We start from the raw sequence: 12,739 nt of genomic DNA, 5'->3' as shown, positions 1-12,739 counted from the left end.
GTATTTCACAAATTTGATGCCAAAACAACTTAGACCATATGTAAATAAACACTAACACAATAATAGCAATAAAACTAAATATATTCCAATCAGTTTTAGAAGCAGATATCTCATTCTGATGGGTCTTATCTCTCTGTACCGGTCGTGGGAGCTCTTACATACTTTAGGGCCCATGGTGCTTAGGTCCCTCTCTAATCCTCAGACTGAATCTCATTTCTCTCCTGCCAGATCATTTACAACCCACATTTATCATCCCATGCCTCCCTCTGTTCTACTTGGAGCTGGACCCTGATGATAGGAAGTTAATGTCCTGATGCACTAGAGAATCTCTATGGCTGAGATTAAAACGTGAAGAGCTTCAGAATCGTTTCAGGTACACGGTGAAGCAGAGAAGTTTTGTAGGAGGAGGACAGGGGTCATCTGTCCAGATACAGCTGTGGTCAGAATTACTGGCACCTTTGGTAAATATGATCAAAGATGACTGTAAAAATTAATCTGAATTGTTTATCCTTTTGATCTTTAATTCATAAAATTAGCAAAAATCTAACCTTTCATTGAAGGAAAACAATTCAAAGATGAAAATCACATTATGAAATAAAAGTTTTTACACAATTAATAATTTAATGAGTAAAATATCTCTGAAGTATATTCCCATTCATATTTACATTTTTTAGCACACCAGGGTAATCATGAACATGAAAATATCCAGCCATGACTTCCTGTTCCACAGGAGTATAAACATGAGGAAACGCAAAAGCCAAATTCCCTTAATCATTCATTACAATGAGAGAAACCAAAGAATATAGTTCTGATGTGCAGCAAAAGATTGTTGAGCTTCACAAAATGGCTGTAAGAAAATAGCTAAAGCATTGAAGATCCCCATTTCCACTATCAGGGCAATAATTAAGAAGTTCCAATCAACTAAAATGTTACAAAACTGCCTGGAAGAGGACGTGTGTCTAAATCGTCCTAATGCCCGATGAGGAGGACAGCTTGAGTGGCCAAAGACTCTCCAAGGATCACAGCTGGAGAATTGCAGAGATTAGTTGAGTCTTGAGTCTCAGAAAGCCCAAAAAAATGATCAAACATCCCCATAAGTTGTTCGGGAGGGTTTCAAGAAAAATCCTCTGCTCTCATCCAGAAACAATCTCCAGCATATTCAGTTGTCAGACAAGACTGGAACTTCAAACGGGACCGGCTTCTATGGTCAGATGAAACTAAAAAAAGAGCTTTTTGGCAGCAAACCCACCAGATGGGTTTGGTGCACACATGTATAAAAAGTACCCAATTTTTCTGCTGGAGGTCCTGGACATCTTGTTCAGATACATGGTATCACAGATTCTATCAAATACCAACATATAAAAAAACAAAACCTGACCATTTCTGCTAGAAATCCAATAGTGGGCCATGGTTGGACCTTCCATCAGGACAATGATCCAAAACAAACATCAAAACCAACACAAAAATGTGTCACTGAGCACAAAATGAAGCTTCTGCCATGGCCATCCCAGTCCCCTGATCTGAACCCTAAAGAAAATGAGTGGAGTGAACTGAAGAGAAGAAGCACCAATGTGGAGCTGGGAATCTGAAGGATCTGGAGAGATTCTGCATGAAGGAATGGTCTCTGATCTCTTGTCAGGTGTTCTCCAAACTCATCAGGCATTATAGGTGAAGACTCAGAGCTGTTATCTTTGCAAAGGGAGGTTGCAAAAAGTATTGAATAAAAGGGTGCAATAATTGTGGCCAATGTGTTTTGGAGAAAAACATGTATTTCATAATGTGATTTTCCCCCCAGTTTCAATTCTTTTCCTTCAATGAAAGGTTAGATGTTTGCTAATTTTATGAATTAAAGATCAAAAGGATAAACAATGCAGATTTACTTTTACAGTCATCTTTGATCATATTTACCAAGGGTGCCAATAATTCTGACCACAACTGTAAAAGGTATTATGTGGCATATTGGCAGCCTTGTAGTTTTGGGTTAGGGCACTGTTTGTGGGATACATTTGGATTTCTGTAGGATAAGAAATTGATTGATCACATTGTGGTGGTAGACTTACAGTAGACTACATTACCTGGTGGCGTAGAGAAGCATTTGCCAGAATTCCGGTCAAATTCTTGAGTCTCATCAGGACACAAACACAAGTAGGAGCCTTCATGATTCTCACAGATGGCCTCACCACACACATTACCGAGCAGCTCACACTCATTCACATCTGCAGGCAAGAAAATATGTTTCATTACTGAACAGTCTGAACTCCAAGAGTGAAATCAGTTTTGTGTTGTCAAGTGCAGATGTGATTATTTGTTGTTCTACCACTAACAGGCTTCCAGTTTAAAAGGAATAGTTCACTCAAAAATTAACCAGTTCAACCGGTTAAAATTTGGCTTTTCTCCTGTTCAACTCAATAATTTGATGGCAGTGGCTCTTGGCATAACAGCTCACCTGAGTGAAAGATCAGTGAATAACTTTTGAATAAAAAAAGTGAATACAAGTTTTATCTGTTCCTCACATTAAATCTTATGGCTTCTAAAGGTTTGGAAATATATAATAAATTGTATGGACTGCATTTATGATACTTTCTTTCATTTTTTTAAAACTTTACAGACGTGTTTTTGTATGGAGCTGCATAAAATGTCTTTTGTGATTCAAGGTTTGGAATGAAATGAGGGTCATAATAATAAATAATATTATAATCCCAACAGTAATACATATTATTACAAATTTAAATATAAATAACTATTATTATTGTTATTATTATGAATAATGATGATAATTTAAAAATAAAAAAAAAACTGAAGAATTAAAATAAAAATAAATTCCTAATGAAAAATGCTGGAAAAATAAGACTTTCTTTCTTTCTTTTAAAATAAGAATTGTTTGTTATTACAAAAAAAGAAGTAAGACTATAGAGACAAGAAGGACACAGTTTCAATAGACCTCTGACCAGACTTTTCAAAACAACAAACTTACATGAACTCATGAACTCTATAATTTCTATAGCCTTGTCCTGATTGGCTCAGAGTGTTCTGCAGTGTTTTCATTAATTTTCCTTATCAAAACGGTGGCTTTTGGGAAGCTCATAAAGCAATGACAAACTGTGCACAGTTGACTTCAGTAAATAAAACAGCCCAATTTTTCTGCCGACTGTCTTTGACAGCTTGAATTTATGACGACCAAAGTAGCACTATAATGCAAGTGTCTGCTTCCTGCAACATGGCTCTCTTCTCCTTTCTCTCTCTCTTTCTTTCTCTTTTCTTCTCAATGCTTCACACATCTGTGACTCTCATTCTTTTGCTTTTATCAATCATCTCAGAGCACCACATACAAAAGGATGCAATAAATCAACTTGTGTGGAGAGCCTTTATGTGCAATAGACTCTGAATGCTCTAATGGAGCCATCCTGCCAGACGCACACACGTACACACCCCAGACCCTCTCAGTGATGGTGGGCCAGCTCATCAATGAGCCTGTAAGTGTTAAACGGTCGTCTGGAGTCGGCAGCAGCGTGGGTGCTGCCCAAATAGGAAATGATAAAAAGTTGCAAAAGGATGTCAGTGCCAGAGGAACAATGTAAAAGACAGATACAACCTCATAAGAGCTGATATATACTAGCAGCTTTTCATGCACTCCGGAATAGATTAGGGTGTGTTGGGAACATTTTCTCCACCCTAAAGTGTTTTTTTTCCCATGTATGCAGTGCTTTCTGCACCGCTGCTTAATCTAAAACACCACAACAAATGAAATGATTATAACGCTGAGCTTGCAGTCTGAATTAAATTTGATAAGTTAAAAAGTTAAGTTAAAACTTCTATTCAAACTCAAAAACAAACATACAGCATGTCCACTATATTCTGATTACATTTGAATGACTCTTGTGAGCTGGTTCTTTAAATGATTCACTCAGAAAGACTCACAAACTCAAGTGCTAACAATGCTTCGCTTTAATCCCCAGACTTAACTCAAAATGTATTTATAAAGCACTTTCAAAACCAATAAAAATGGACCAAAGTTCTATACATAAATAGCATATAACTCTAAAAACCATACAAACGTAGAATAACAACAAGGCACAACACCAATAAATCGTCCATCGTATAGCAAATCATTTATTAGACCTAATCAAATGCCGAAAGCCTGATAAAATTCTTTAAAAAGCCTTTAAGTCACCTTTAAAAGAGTCCATACTTGATTAGGATTTTATAAATAATGGCAAAGCAACCCTGACTGGTTGTTCATATAATTAAAAATACATAACTGATTTTTTTGTAATCTATTTTTGTATTTAAAAATAGAATCAAATATTTGCAATCACAAATAACATTAAACTGTGAAATAAATATAGTTCAAGACACACAGAGAAGCTGGCTGGTACAGAAGGGCTAAAACCATATATACGTCTGATCTGGGATTTGTTTTTGTTCTTGTTGATTGCACAGGGCAAGGAAAGCTGGCCTAGCAGATGTACAAGCTACAGATACATTGAAATGGGGTGCTCATATGGGTGATGCAGGTTCGAATCTGACTCTTTTCTTGACTATTTCTGTCACCAATGGGAAAGTTGTGTCACACAACATTTTTGCTTTCAATGTGTTAAGAAAAATGTAGTGTTGCTGGAATCTTGTTGTGTATCATTTGGTCATAATATTGGGCCTAAGGTCTTTCTCTGTCTAGGTAACTGGTGGACAAAGGGATGAGAGGGGAAGAGAAAGAATAATAAGTGTGGGAAGGAGAGAAGCTGAAGAGGGAGATGGAAGAATGGATAAGGGAAGGAAGAGAAAGAGAGAAGTGGGAGGAAAAGAGGAATGTAGGGCTTGTGTGTATTAGTATTTGTGTGTATTAGTGTGTTACTGCTGTGGGAAACAAGAAACTATGGAGGTTGTTTGCGGCCAGTTACATAAGCCAACAAGACAAACAACCTCTGTTCAGAGACAGTGAGAGAGAGTGTGTGTGTGTGTGCTCACTGTTTGTTTGCTAGCGTGTGCATGAAAATTCTCTCCTCAAACTAAACACAGACTGAGAACAATATACTGTATAGATGGTTGGGCGGTGTGAATCTCATATTATGATATGAGTAATTCAATATCATGCTACCATTCAAAAGTTAGATTTCTTTTAAAATAAATGATTCTTTTATTCAGCAAGGATGCATTAAATTGAGCAAAGTGACAATAAAAACATTTATAATGTTACAAAAGATTTCAAATAAATGCTGTTCTTTTGAACTATTCATTAAAGAATCCTGAAAAAATCATGGTTTCTACAAAATATATTAGGCAGCAAATGTTTTTAACATTGATAATCTTAAGAAATGTTTTTTGAGCAGCAAATCAGCATCTTAGAATGATTTCTGAAGGATCATGAGACACTGAAGACTGGAGTAATGATGCTGAAAATGAACAGGAATACATTTTAAAATATAATTGTAAAAATATTTCACAGTATCAAATAAATGCAAAATAAAAGTCTTATTTTACAATTAGTCTAAATACCACATTATTGCTAGAAATTCACCAAAAATGTCTTATACATGAATAAACAAGTGGGACTGCCTATTTTTGGATAATTAAAATAGTCCAGTTTTGAATGAAAGGTATGATTATTCATAAATGAATTTTGCATCATACTGTTGATTCCGACTCGTATAATACAGACAAAACGTCCTCTTTCTCCTCTCTTGCTCTCTTTCAGAAGGTGGGTTGCACAAGAACAGTCAAGATGAAAACATGTGTTCTTTTAAAATAGCCACCAACTTCAGACCTCTAAACACCAGGCACAAAAATAGATGTGGCTCCATCACTTTAATAGGACTTGACTCTGTGTCAGTGTATTAATGTGGGGCCACTGATGTGTTTAACCCCAGTTGCTGTGTTTTAAACATTACCGGGGTCTGTGCCGTCCACCCTCAGACTGGAAGAAACTAAACACTCACATCAATCATGGTTCTAGCAAAGCGTCTGCCATCTTTTTAATGTTGTCTGAGAGGAAGTGGCAAAAAATCTCAGAGAGTGCTGGCCTCTGTTCAAAATCCAGCTCTGGTTTACCTGCCTGTCAGAACAAGAGCTTTACAAACAGACCAGACCACATATCCATTAGTTTGTCTTCAAATTGACAAGATACAGTTTTAGACATATTACAGGAGCACTAAATATCTTTTGCACTTAAAAAACAGTTACAACTAAAGAAATCAATAGTATTTTGACAAATATGTTTAAAGTCGGCTTGAAACAGAAGTTGCGATAATCTTTTCTTCCCTATTGTGACGTATTGTTTTGACCAAGTAAAACAGAGCTACGTTACCCCACAATTCGTCAGATATAGTGAGCTGTATGATGAGTATTCCAGCAGTCGCGACTGTTTCATTAGAATGAAATAAAATAATTGTGAATTTAAGTGATCAAATGTAAATTTTCAAGTTCATGGATGAAGGAGGTGGACGTTAAACAACTTTAATCATAAAATATGCATAAACAACAAAGCAAAAGGAGCAGCAGTGGCCTACCACAGCATATAAGCATAATAAATAGAGCAACATAAAATGTTCCGGGCTCTCAGCCCCGCCCTGCTTCTTACCAAAGTAACGCTGATAAAACTTTAATATATAAGCTCACCCATGAGCATGATTTCTGCATGAGTCCCATTGGTTTGCTTTCCATCAACTATGGATGTGAAGACGACAACTCCCATGATTCCACGCTTATTCATGGCGTCATCAAGCTATACGCATTTGTTATTGTTTTGAAAACGCGACCTCTAGCGGCAAAACTTGCATACTGTGAAAGTGTAAAATATTTCTATTTGTGTTTCATGAGGAAAAAGAAAGTCATACAGGTTTGAAACAACATGAGGGTGAGTAAACAATGATAGAATTTTTTTTTTTTTTCTGAAAAAACAAGAAGCAATGACTACACCTTAGCTGTTAAGTTTAAGTTAGGTTTCCAACAGTGATCCTTCATTGAATACTGTCAATTTTAAATCCACTTCTAAATTGTAGAATGAAAATAACAGAAACTAGGAGGGAAAAACTTACCCACACAGCCCTGCCCATCCTGAGAGTCCTTGAATCCCTGGTCGCACTGGCAGCTGAAGGAGCCTATTGTATTCTGACAAGTACCATGACTTCCACAGGTATTCTCATTCAGTGAACACTCATCCACGTCTAGAACGAGAGAGGAAGGGACAATAAGACAGAAAGTGGGAGATGTAAGAGCTCTTTGTGTGCTGAACTGATCAGAGATGAATGGATGAGAGAAAGAACACAACAGCAGAGCTCTGAAATCACATACACTGCTTATCAAAAGTTTGGGTTTTTGAAAGAAAAAACCCCACCAAGGCTGCATTTCTTTGATCAAAAGTAAGAACAGCAATATTTTGAAATATTATTACTATTTTAAATAACTATTTGAATATATTTTAAAATGTAATTTATTCCTGTGAAGGCAAAGCTGAAATTTCAGCAGCCATTACTCCAGTGTTCAGAATAAGAATAGCATTTATTTGAAATCTTTTTTAACATTAAAAAGCATCATTACTGTCACTTTTGGTCAGTTTATGCATTCTTTCTGAATTAAAGTATTATTTAATATGAGTAGTATGGGTATGGGTAGGTTTAAGGATGAGTTAAGGCGTAAGAGAAGGGACAACAGTGTAATTATGGATGTAATTACAAAAATTAATTACAGCTGTAATTACATGCACGTTTTTATAAATATAAGTACATTGTAAAAATTTTTACAGTGCTCAGCGTAAATGAGTGCACCCCCTTTGAAAAGTAACATTTTAAACAATATCTCAATGAACACAAAAACAACTTCCAAAATGTTGACAAGAATAAGTTTAATATAACATCTGTTTAACTTATAACATGAAAGTAAGGTTAATAATATAACTTAGAGAACAAAATTTTCAGTTTTACTCAAATTAGGGTGATGCAAAAATGAGTACAGCCCACAACAAAAACTACTACATCTAGACATTTTATATGGCCTCCATGATTTTTAATGACAGCACCAAGTCTTCTAGGCATGGAATGAACAAGTTGGCGACATTTTGCAACATCTATCTTTTTCCATTCTTCAAGAATGACCTCTTTTAGAGACTGGATGCTGGATGGAGATGCTCAACTTGTCTCTTCAGAATTACCCATAGGTGTTCGATTGGGTTCAGATCAGGAGCCAATGAATCACTTTCACCCTGTTCTTCTTCAGAAATCCAACAGTGGCCTTAGATGTGTGTTTAGGATCATTGTCATGTTGGAAAAATGCACGACGACCAAGGGCACGGAGTGATGGTAGCATCTTCTCTTTCAGTATAGAGCAGTACATATGTGAATTCATGATGCCATCAATGAAATTCAGCTCCCCGACACCAGCAGCACTCATGCAGCCCCACATAAGGACACTGGCCACCACCATGTTTCACTGTAGGCACCATGCATTTTTCTTTGTATTCCTCACCTTTGCGACACCATACAGTTTTGAAGCCATCAGTTCCAGAAACATTTATCTTGATCTCATCACTCCAGAGTATAGAGTCCCAGTAGTCTTCATCTTTGTCAGCATGGGCCCTGGCAAATTCTAGGCGGGCTTTTTGTGCCTGGGCTTTAGGAAAGGCTTCTTTCGTGGACGGCACCCATGCATGCCATTCCTCTGCAGTTTACGCCGTATTGTGTCATGGGAAATAGACACCCCAGTTTGGCTTTCTACTTCTTTAGATAGTAGAAAGTGAACTTGCATGCCGATTTTCTTCAGCCCTTCTCATCAGAAGACGCTCCTGTCAAGGTGTTAACTTCCGTGGACGACCTGGACGTCTCTGTGAGATGGTTGCAGTTCCATCTTTTTTAAATTTTTGTACCACTTTTGCTACAGTATTCTGACTGATAAGTAAAGCTTTGCTGATCTTCTTGTAGCTTCACCTTTCTGGTGTAAAGAAATTACTTTCTTTCTCAGGTCTTGTGACATTTCTCTTCCATGTGGTGCCATTGCTTTTAACACCCGTTTATAGTCAACTGTCTGCGAGACACCTGTGTAATGAATAATTAGACTCACCTGTGGTTGAATTCTTGTTAAATTAGACATTTGTAAATGTAAACATCTCAAATGTAGCTTTGTTCCAGAGACTTTCAGTGGGCTGTACTCATTTTTGCACCACCCTAATTTGAGGAAAACTGAAAATTTTGTTCTCTAAGTTATATTATTAACCTTACTTTCATGTTATAAGTTAAACAGATGTTATATAAAACTTTGTCTTGTCAACATTTTGGAAATTGTTTTTGTGTTCATTGAGATATTGTTTAAAATGTTACTTTTCAAAGGGGGTGTACTCATTTACGCTGAGCACTGTATGTACACAATAAGTGCTTTGTATCAAATGATTAATTTAAATGTTAGTACACAGTAGTTAAAGACAACTAATATAAAGGGGGACCTATAACAAATAGCTACTAAATTGAGCATGGAATGATGGGTAAACATGGAATGACGGGTCTGATCGGGAACATAATTGCAATCTGCAGTGTTAATTAGCAAACGTTTAAGCCACATGAGAAAAACAGCTCTGGTCATAACCAGAATACAGAGATGTGCTGTGCAACAATGCGAGCTGGGTGGAGCTAAGGCGATGACCTCACGGCTGAAGCTGGTGCCTTTTTGGGCACTCACCGTTGCAGATGCCGTGTTCGCCTCGGGAAAGGCCAGGTGGGCAGGGCACCTCACATCGGTAAGAGCCCGGTGTATTCTGACAGGCCCAAACCCCACAAATAGACGTCCCCAAGTCAGCACACTCATCAATATCTGACAGACAGCACAACCAACCCATCAGTTTACTAATTAACCAATCAGCAGAAAGCTTCTGGGTGGAGGGAGAAAAGGGATGAAAAAATGTTTTTGGATTCTAGGTTTTTACCCTGGCAAGTCTGATTGGTTGGGTCCAGGCGGTAGCCTCCTTCACAGTGGCAGAGATACGAGCCCTCTATGTTTGAACAGGTACCATTTACACATCTGGTGTCATCCACACATTCATCTACATCTGAAAAAGCCAGCACACACATTGCTTTTAAAAGAATATATTTCTCGTTGTCTAGACATCCTGCTCAAACGCCTTCTTCTCCCCGTTTTCCTGCTGGACAGGGCATTTAAACCAACTCTGGCACCTCACTGGGCCCCGGGAGCACATACATAAGTCCCACCAGAGGAAAAATAACATTGGCTCATATGTGAAACCCATTAGACACACAATTCCTTTCTTTCTCTCACTCTCTCTTGTGCTGCCAAAGACTGGGGCTTTTCAGCAAAACAGCAGATTAATTTTGCCTAAACATCAGAGATATATCAACAAAGCACTGCTGAGAATCAGGACAAACCACAGCAGGATGCATCGATGAGAGAATATGTTTGTGTGTGTGTGTGTACGTACCTTCACAGCCGGGCGGATCCCTGGTGGACACAAAGCCGGCATCACACACACAAAGGAATGAACCCTCTGTGTTCAAACACTCTCCGTTCGGGACGCACAGTTGTGTCTCATCCTCACACTCATCAACATCTATGAGGATGGAGGGATGAAATCAGTGACAGTGTAAGACTTTCATTCTGGTGAACTGCCTACTGCTTTCTACTTACAAATAGTACATAAAATATTATGAACTATAATACAACATTAAATATTAAAACATTACTACTCTACTGTATGTTCCATGTTTAATTAGGAAGTGGTATCCAGTTGTTTTCCTAGAAATTAAACTATTAATTTGTTTTTTGAAGCTAATGTAGTGTGAAAATCTTAAAAAGGAGCTAGAAACCAGGCTTAATATCACTTTTCATTGCACTGGAAATAGGAGGTAATGTCATGTACATTGCATCATGGGTAACAGTATTCACATTTCCACAAAAAGATTAAGCAGCACAGCTGTTTTCAAGAATGATAATAATAAGAAATGTTTCTTAAGCACCAAATCAGTATATTAGAATGATTTCTGAAGGATCATGTGACACTGAAGACTGGAAAAACACTGAAGACTGTTGAAAATTCAGCTTTGCCATCACAGGAATATGTAACATTTTAAATATGTTGAAATAAAAAACAGTTATTTTATGGTTGTCTCACCGTGGCAGCTAGTGCCATTGACTTGTCTATATCCCTGTGGGCAATTGCACTGGTAAGAACCCAAGATATTGACGCACTGTCCCACACCATCACAGGTCTGAGGTAACTCCAAACACTCATCCACATCTGTGAACATCAGAATATCTCAACATGTTACATAAATACAATATGTTGTGAGATTCTGTCAATAACGATAATCAGAAGATATTTTCAGACGAGTGTATTATTGTGTTGGTACCTTGGAAGGATTAGGACTGCCAAGTACATAATAACAAGTTTTTGTTATTCTTCATATTTTGTGCAGTTTTTAGTTCCCAGCAGTGACAGAAATTACATTTTCCAATAAGTTTAAATAGATTTTTACCCTTTATGTGCATTTTTACATAAATTCAAATAGAATAATAAGACACTATAGAGCTGTTACCAATCAAATGAAATCAGTATCAACAAAATCCATCTTTGCAATGCAGAGGAAACATCTGAAGTGGCATTTAGATGTATTTACAAAGACTGCTTAATGCAGCTCAGAGGTGACAAATTAATTTAACCTGCAGTTACAAATGCAAAAATAATGTTTTGATGTTTTAAAAATAAAACATTGATGATTATATGAAATGATTTTAAAATTGAAAAGATACTTTAAATATGAAACTAAAATCGGCAGTAGGTGGCGGCAAGTCACTGTTAACGAGCGAATCGAGTCTTTAATACAACCGATTCGTTCAAATGGACTGATTCATTCAGTAACGAAACGGTGCTGTGTGTTGCTCAGAGATGCAAAACAGTGACTGGTGATTTGTTTGGAACTATTTTTGTTGGCAAAATAGAGCAAAACAGGCAATATAGTGTCTAGACGGTGACCGGGAGGGGACATGTTCGGTTCATTTAGTTTTGTCGTGGCCACAACATGTAAACTTGTAGGAACGTAATAATTATTATATTAATATGTCGTGGCCACAAGATATTAATTTGTGGGAATGTGATATAACTCGTGGCCACGAGATAATTTTGTCGAGGTAACGACATCCTTATGTCGTGGCCATGCGATGTAAAGTCGTGGCCTCGAGATCATATGGTGAGGGAACGATATATTTTTCTCGTGGCCACGACTTCATTATGTTGAGGGAACGACTCATGGCCACGAGTTACATGTGTAAACAACCTGCGTGCCCATGGCAATCTGGAACTATCACAAATGGATGAGACCATGATAATATAATATTCCCGTCAATTAACTCCCTGTAAAATTCCCCAGTGCCTACAGAAATAAAATAAAATCATAAATAAAGCTTTCATAGGTCATATACAAATAATGAACAAAATATTCTAAAATAGTAACACATTTTTTAAACTTAAACTCTGAATTAATTTGAATGCTGTCACAGGCACGAGGGGCTACAAGTGAAAACAGACGCTCATTTAAGCTACTGTCGTCAGAAATAGGCTACAGAAATACAATATGATCTCGAGGCCACGACTTTACATCGGGTGGCTACGACATAAGGATGTCGTTACCTCGACAAAATGATCTCGTGGCCACGAGTTATTATCACGTTCCCACAAATTAATATCTTGTGGCCACGACATATTATTATGTTCCCACGAGTTTATATGTTGTGGCCACGACAAAACTAA

General features: G+C 37.3%; 1 protein-coding gene across 8 annotated transcripts in view; it reads right to left on the bottom strand.

Annotated features, from left to right (window-relative positions):
- ltbp1 (latent transforming growth factor beta binding protein 1) overlaps positions 1–12,739 on the bottom strand; it is a 102,632-nt gene that overhangs the window by 20,061 nt on the left and 69,832 nt on the right. For 5 of the 8 annotated variants that reach the window (XM_048191159.1, XM_048191154.1, XM_048191156.1 and 2 more), the window contains 6 exons: positions 11,105–11,230; positions 10,415–10,543; positions 9,905–10,027; positions 9,661–9,792; positions 7,032–7,160; positions 2,076–2,216 (listed from right to left, as the gene is read on the bottom strand). In XM_048191159.1, the coding sequence (XP_048047116.1) occupies positions 2,076–2,216; positions 7,032–7,160; positions 9,661–9,792; positions 9,905–10,027; positions 10,415–10,543; positions 11,105–11,230 (780 nt within the window). The remainder of the gene's footprint in view (positions 1–2,075; positions 2,217–7,031; positions 7,161–9,660; positions 9,793–9,904; positions 10,028–10,414; positions 10,544–11,104; positions 11,231–12,739) is intronic. The other 3 variants (XM_048191160.1, XM_048191161.1, XM_048191157.1) reach the window with 2 other exon arrangements.

Source organism: Megalobrama amblycephala, linkage group LG5 (assembly GCF_018812025.1).
Source record: "Megalobrama amblycephala isolate DHTTF-2021 linkage group LG5, ASM1881202v1, whole genome shotgun sequence".
Taxonomy (NCBI): Eukaryota; Metazoa; Chordata; class Actinopteri; order Cypriniformes; family Xenocyprididae; genus Megalobrama; species Megalobrama amblycephala.
The sequence above is the reverse complement of the archived record's forward strand: the minus strand, read 5'-3'. Positions and strand labels throughout refer to the sequence as shown.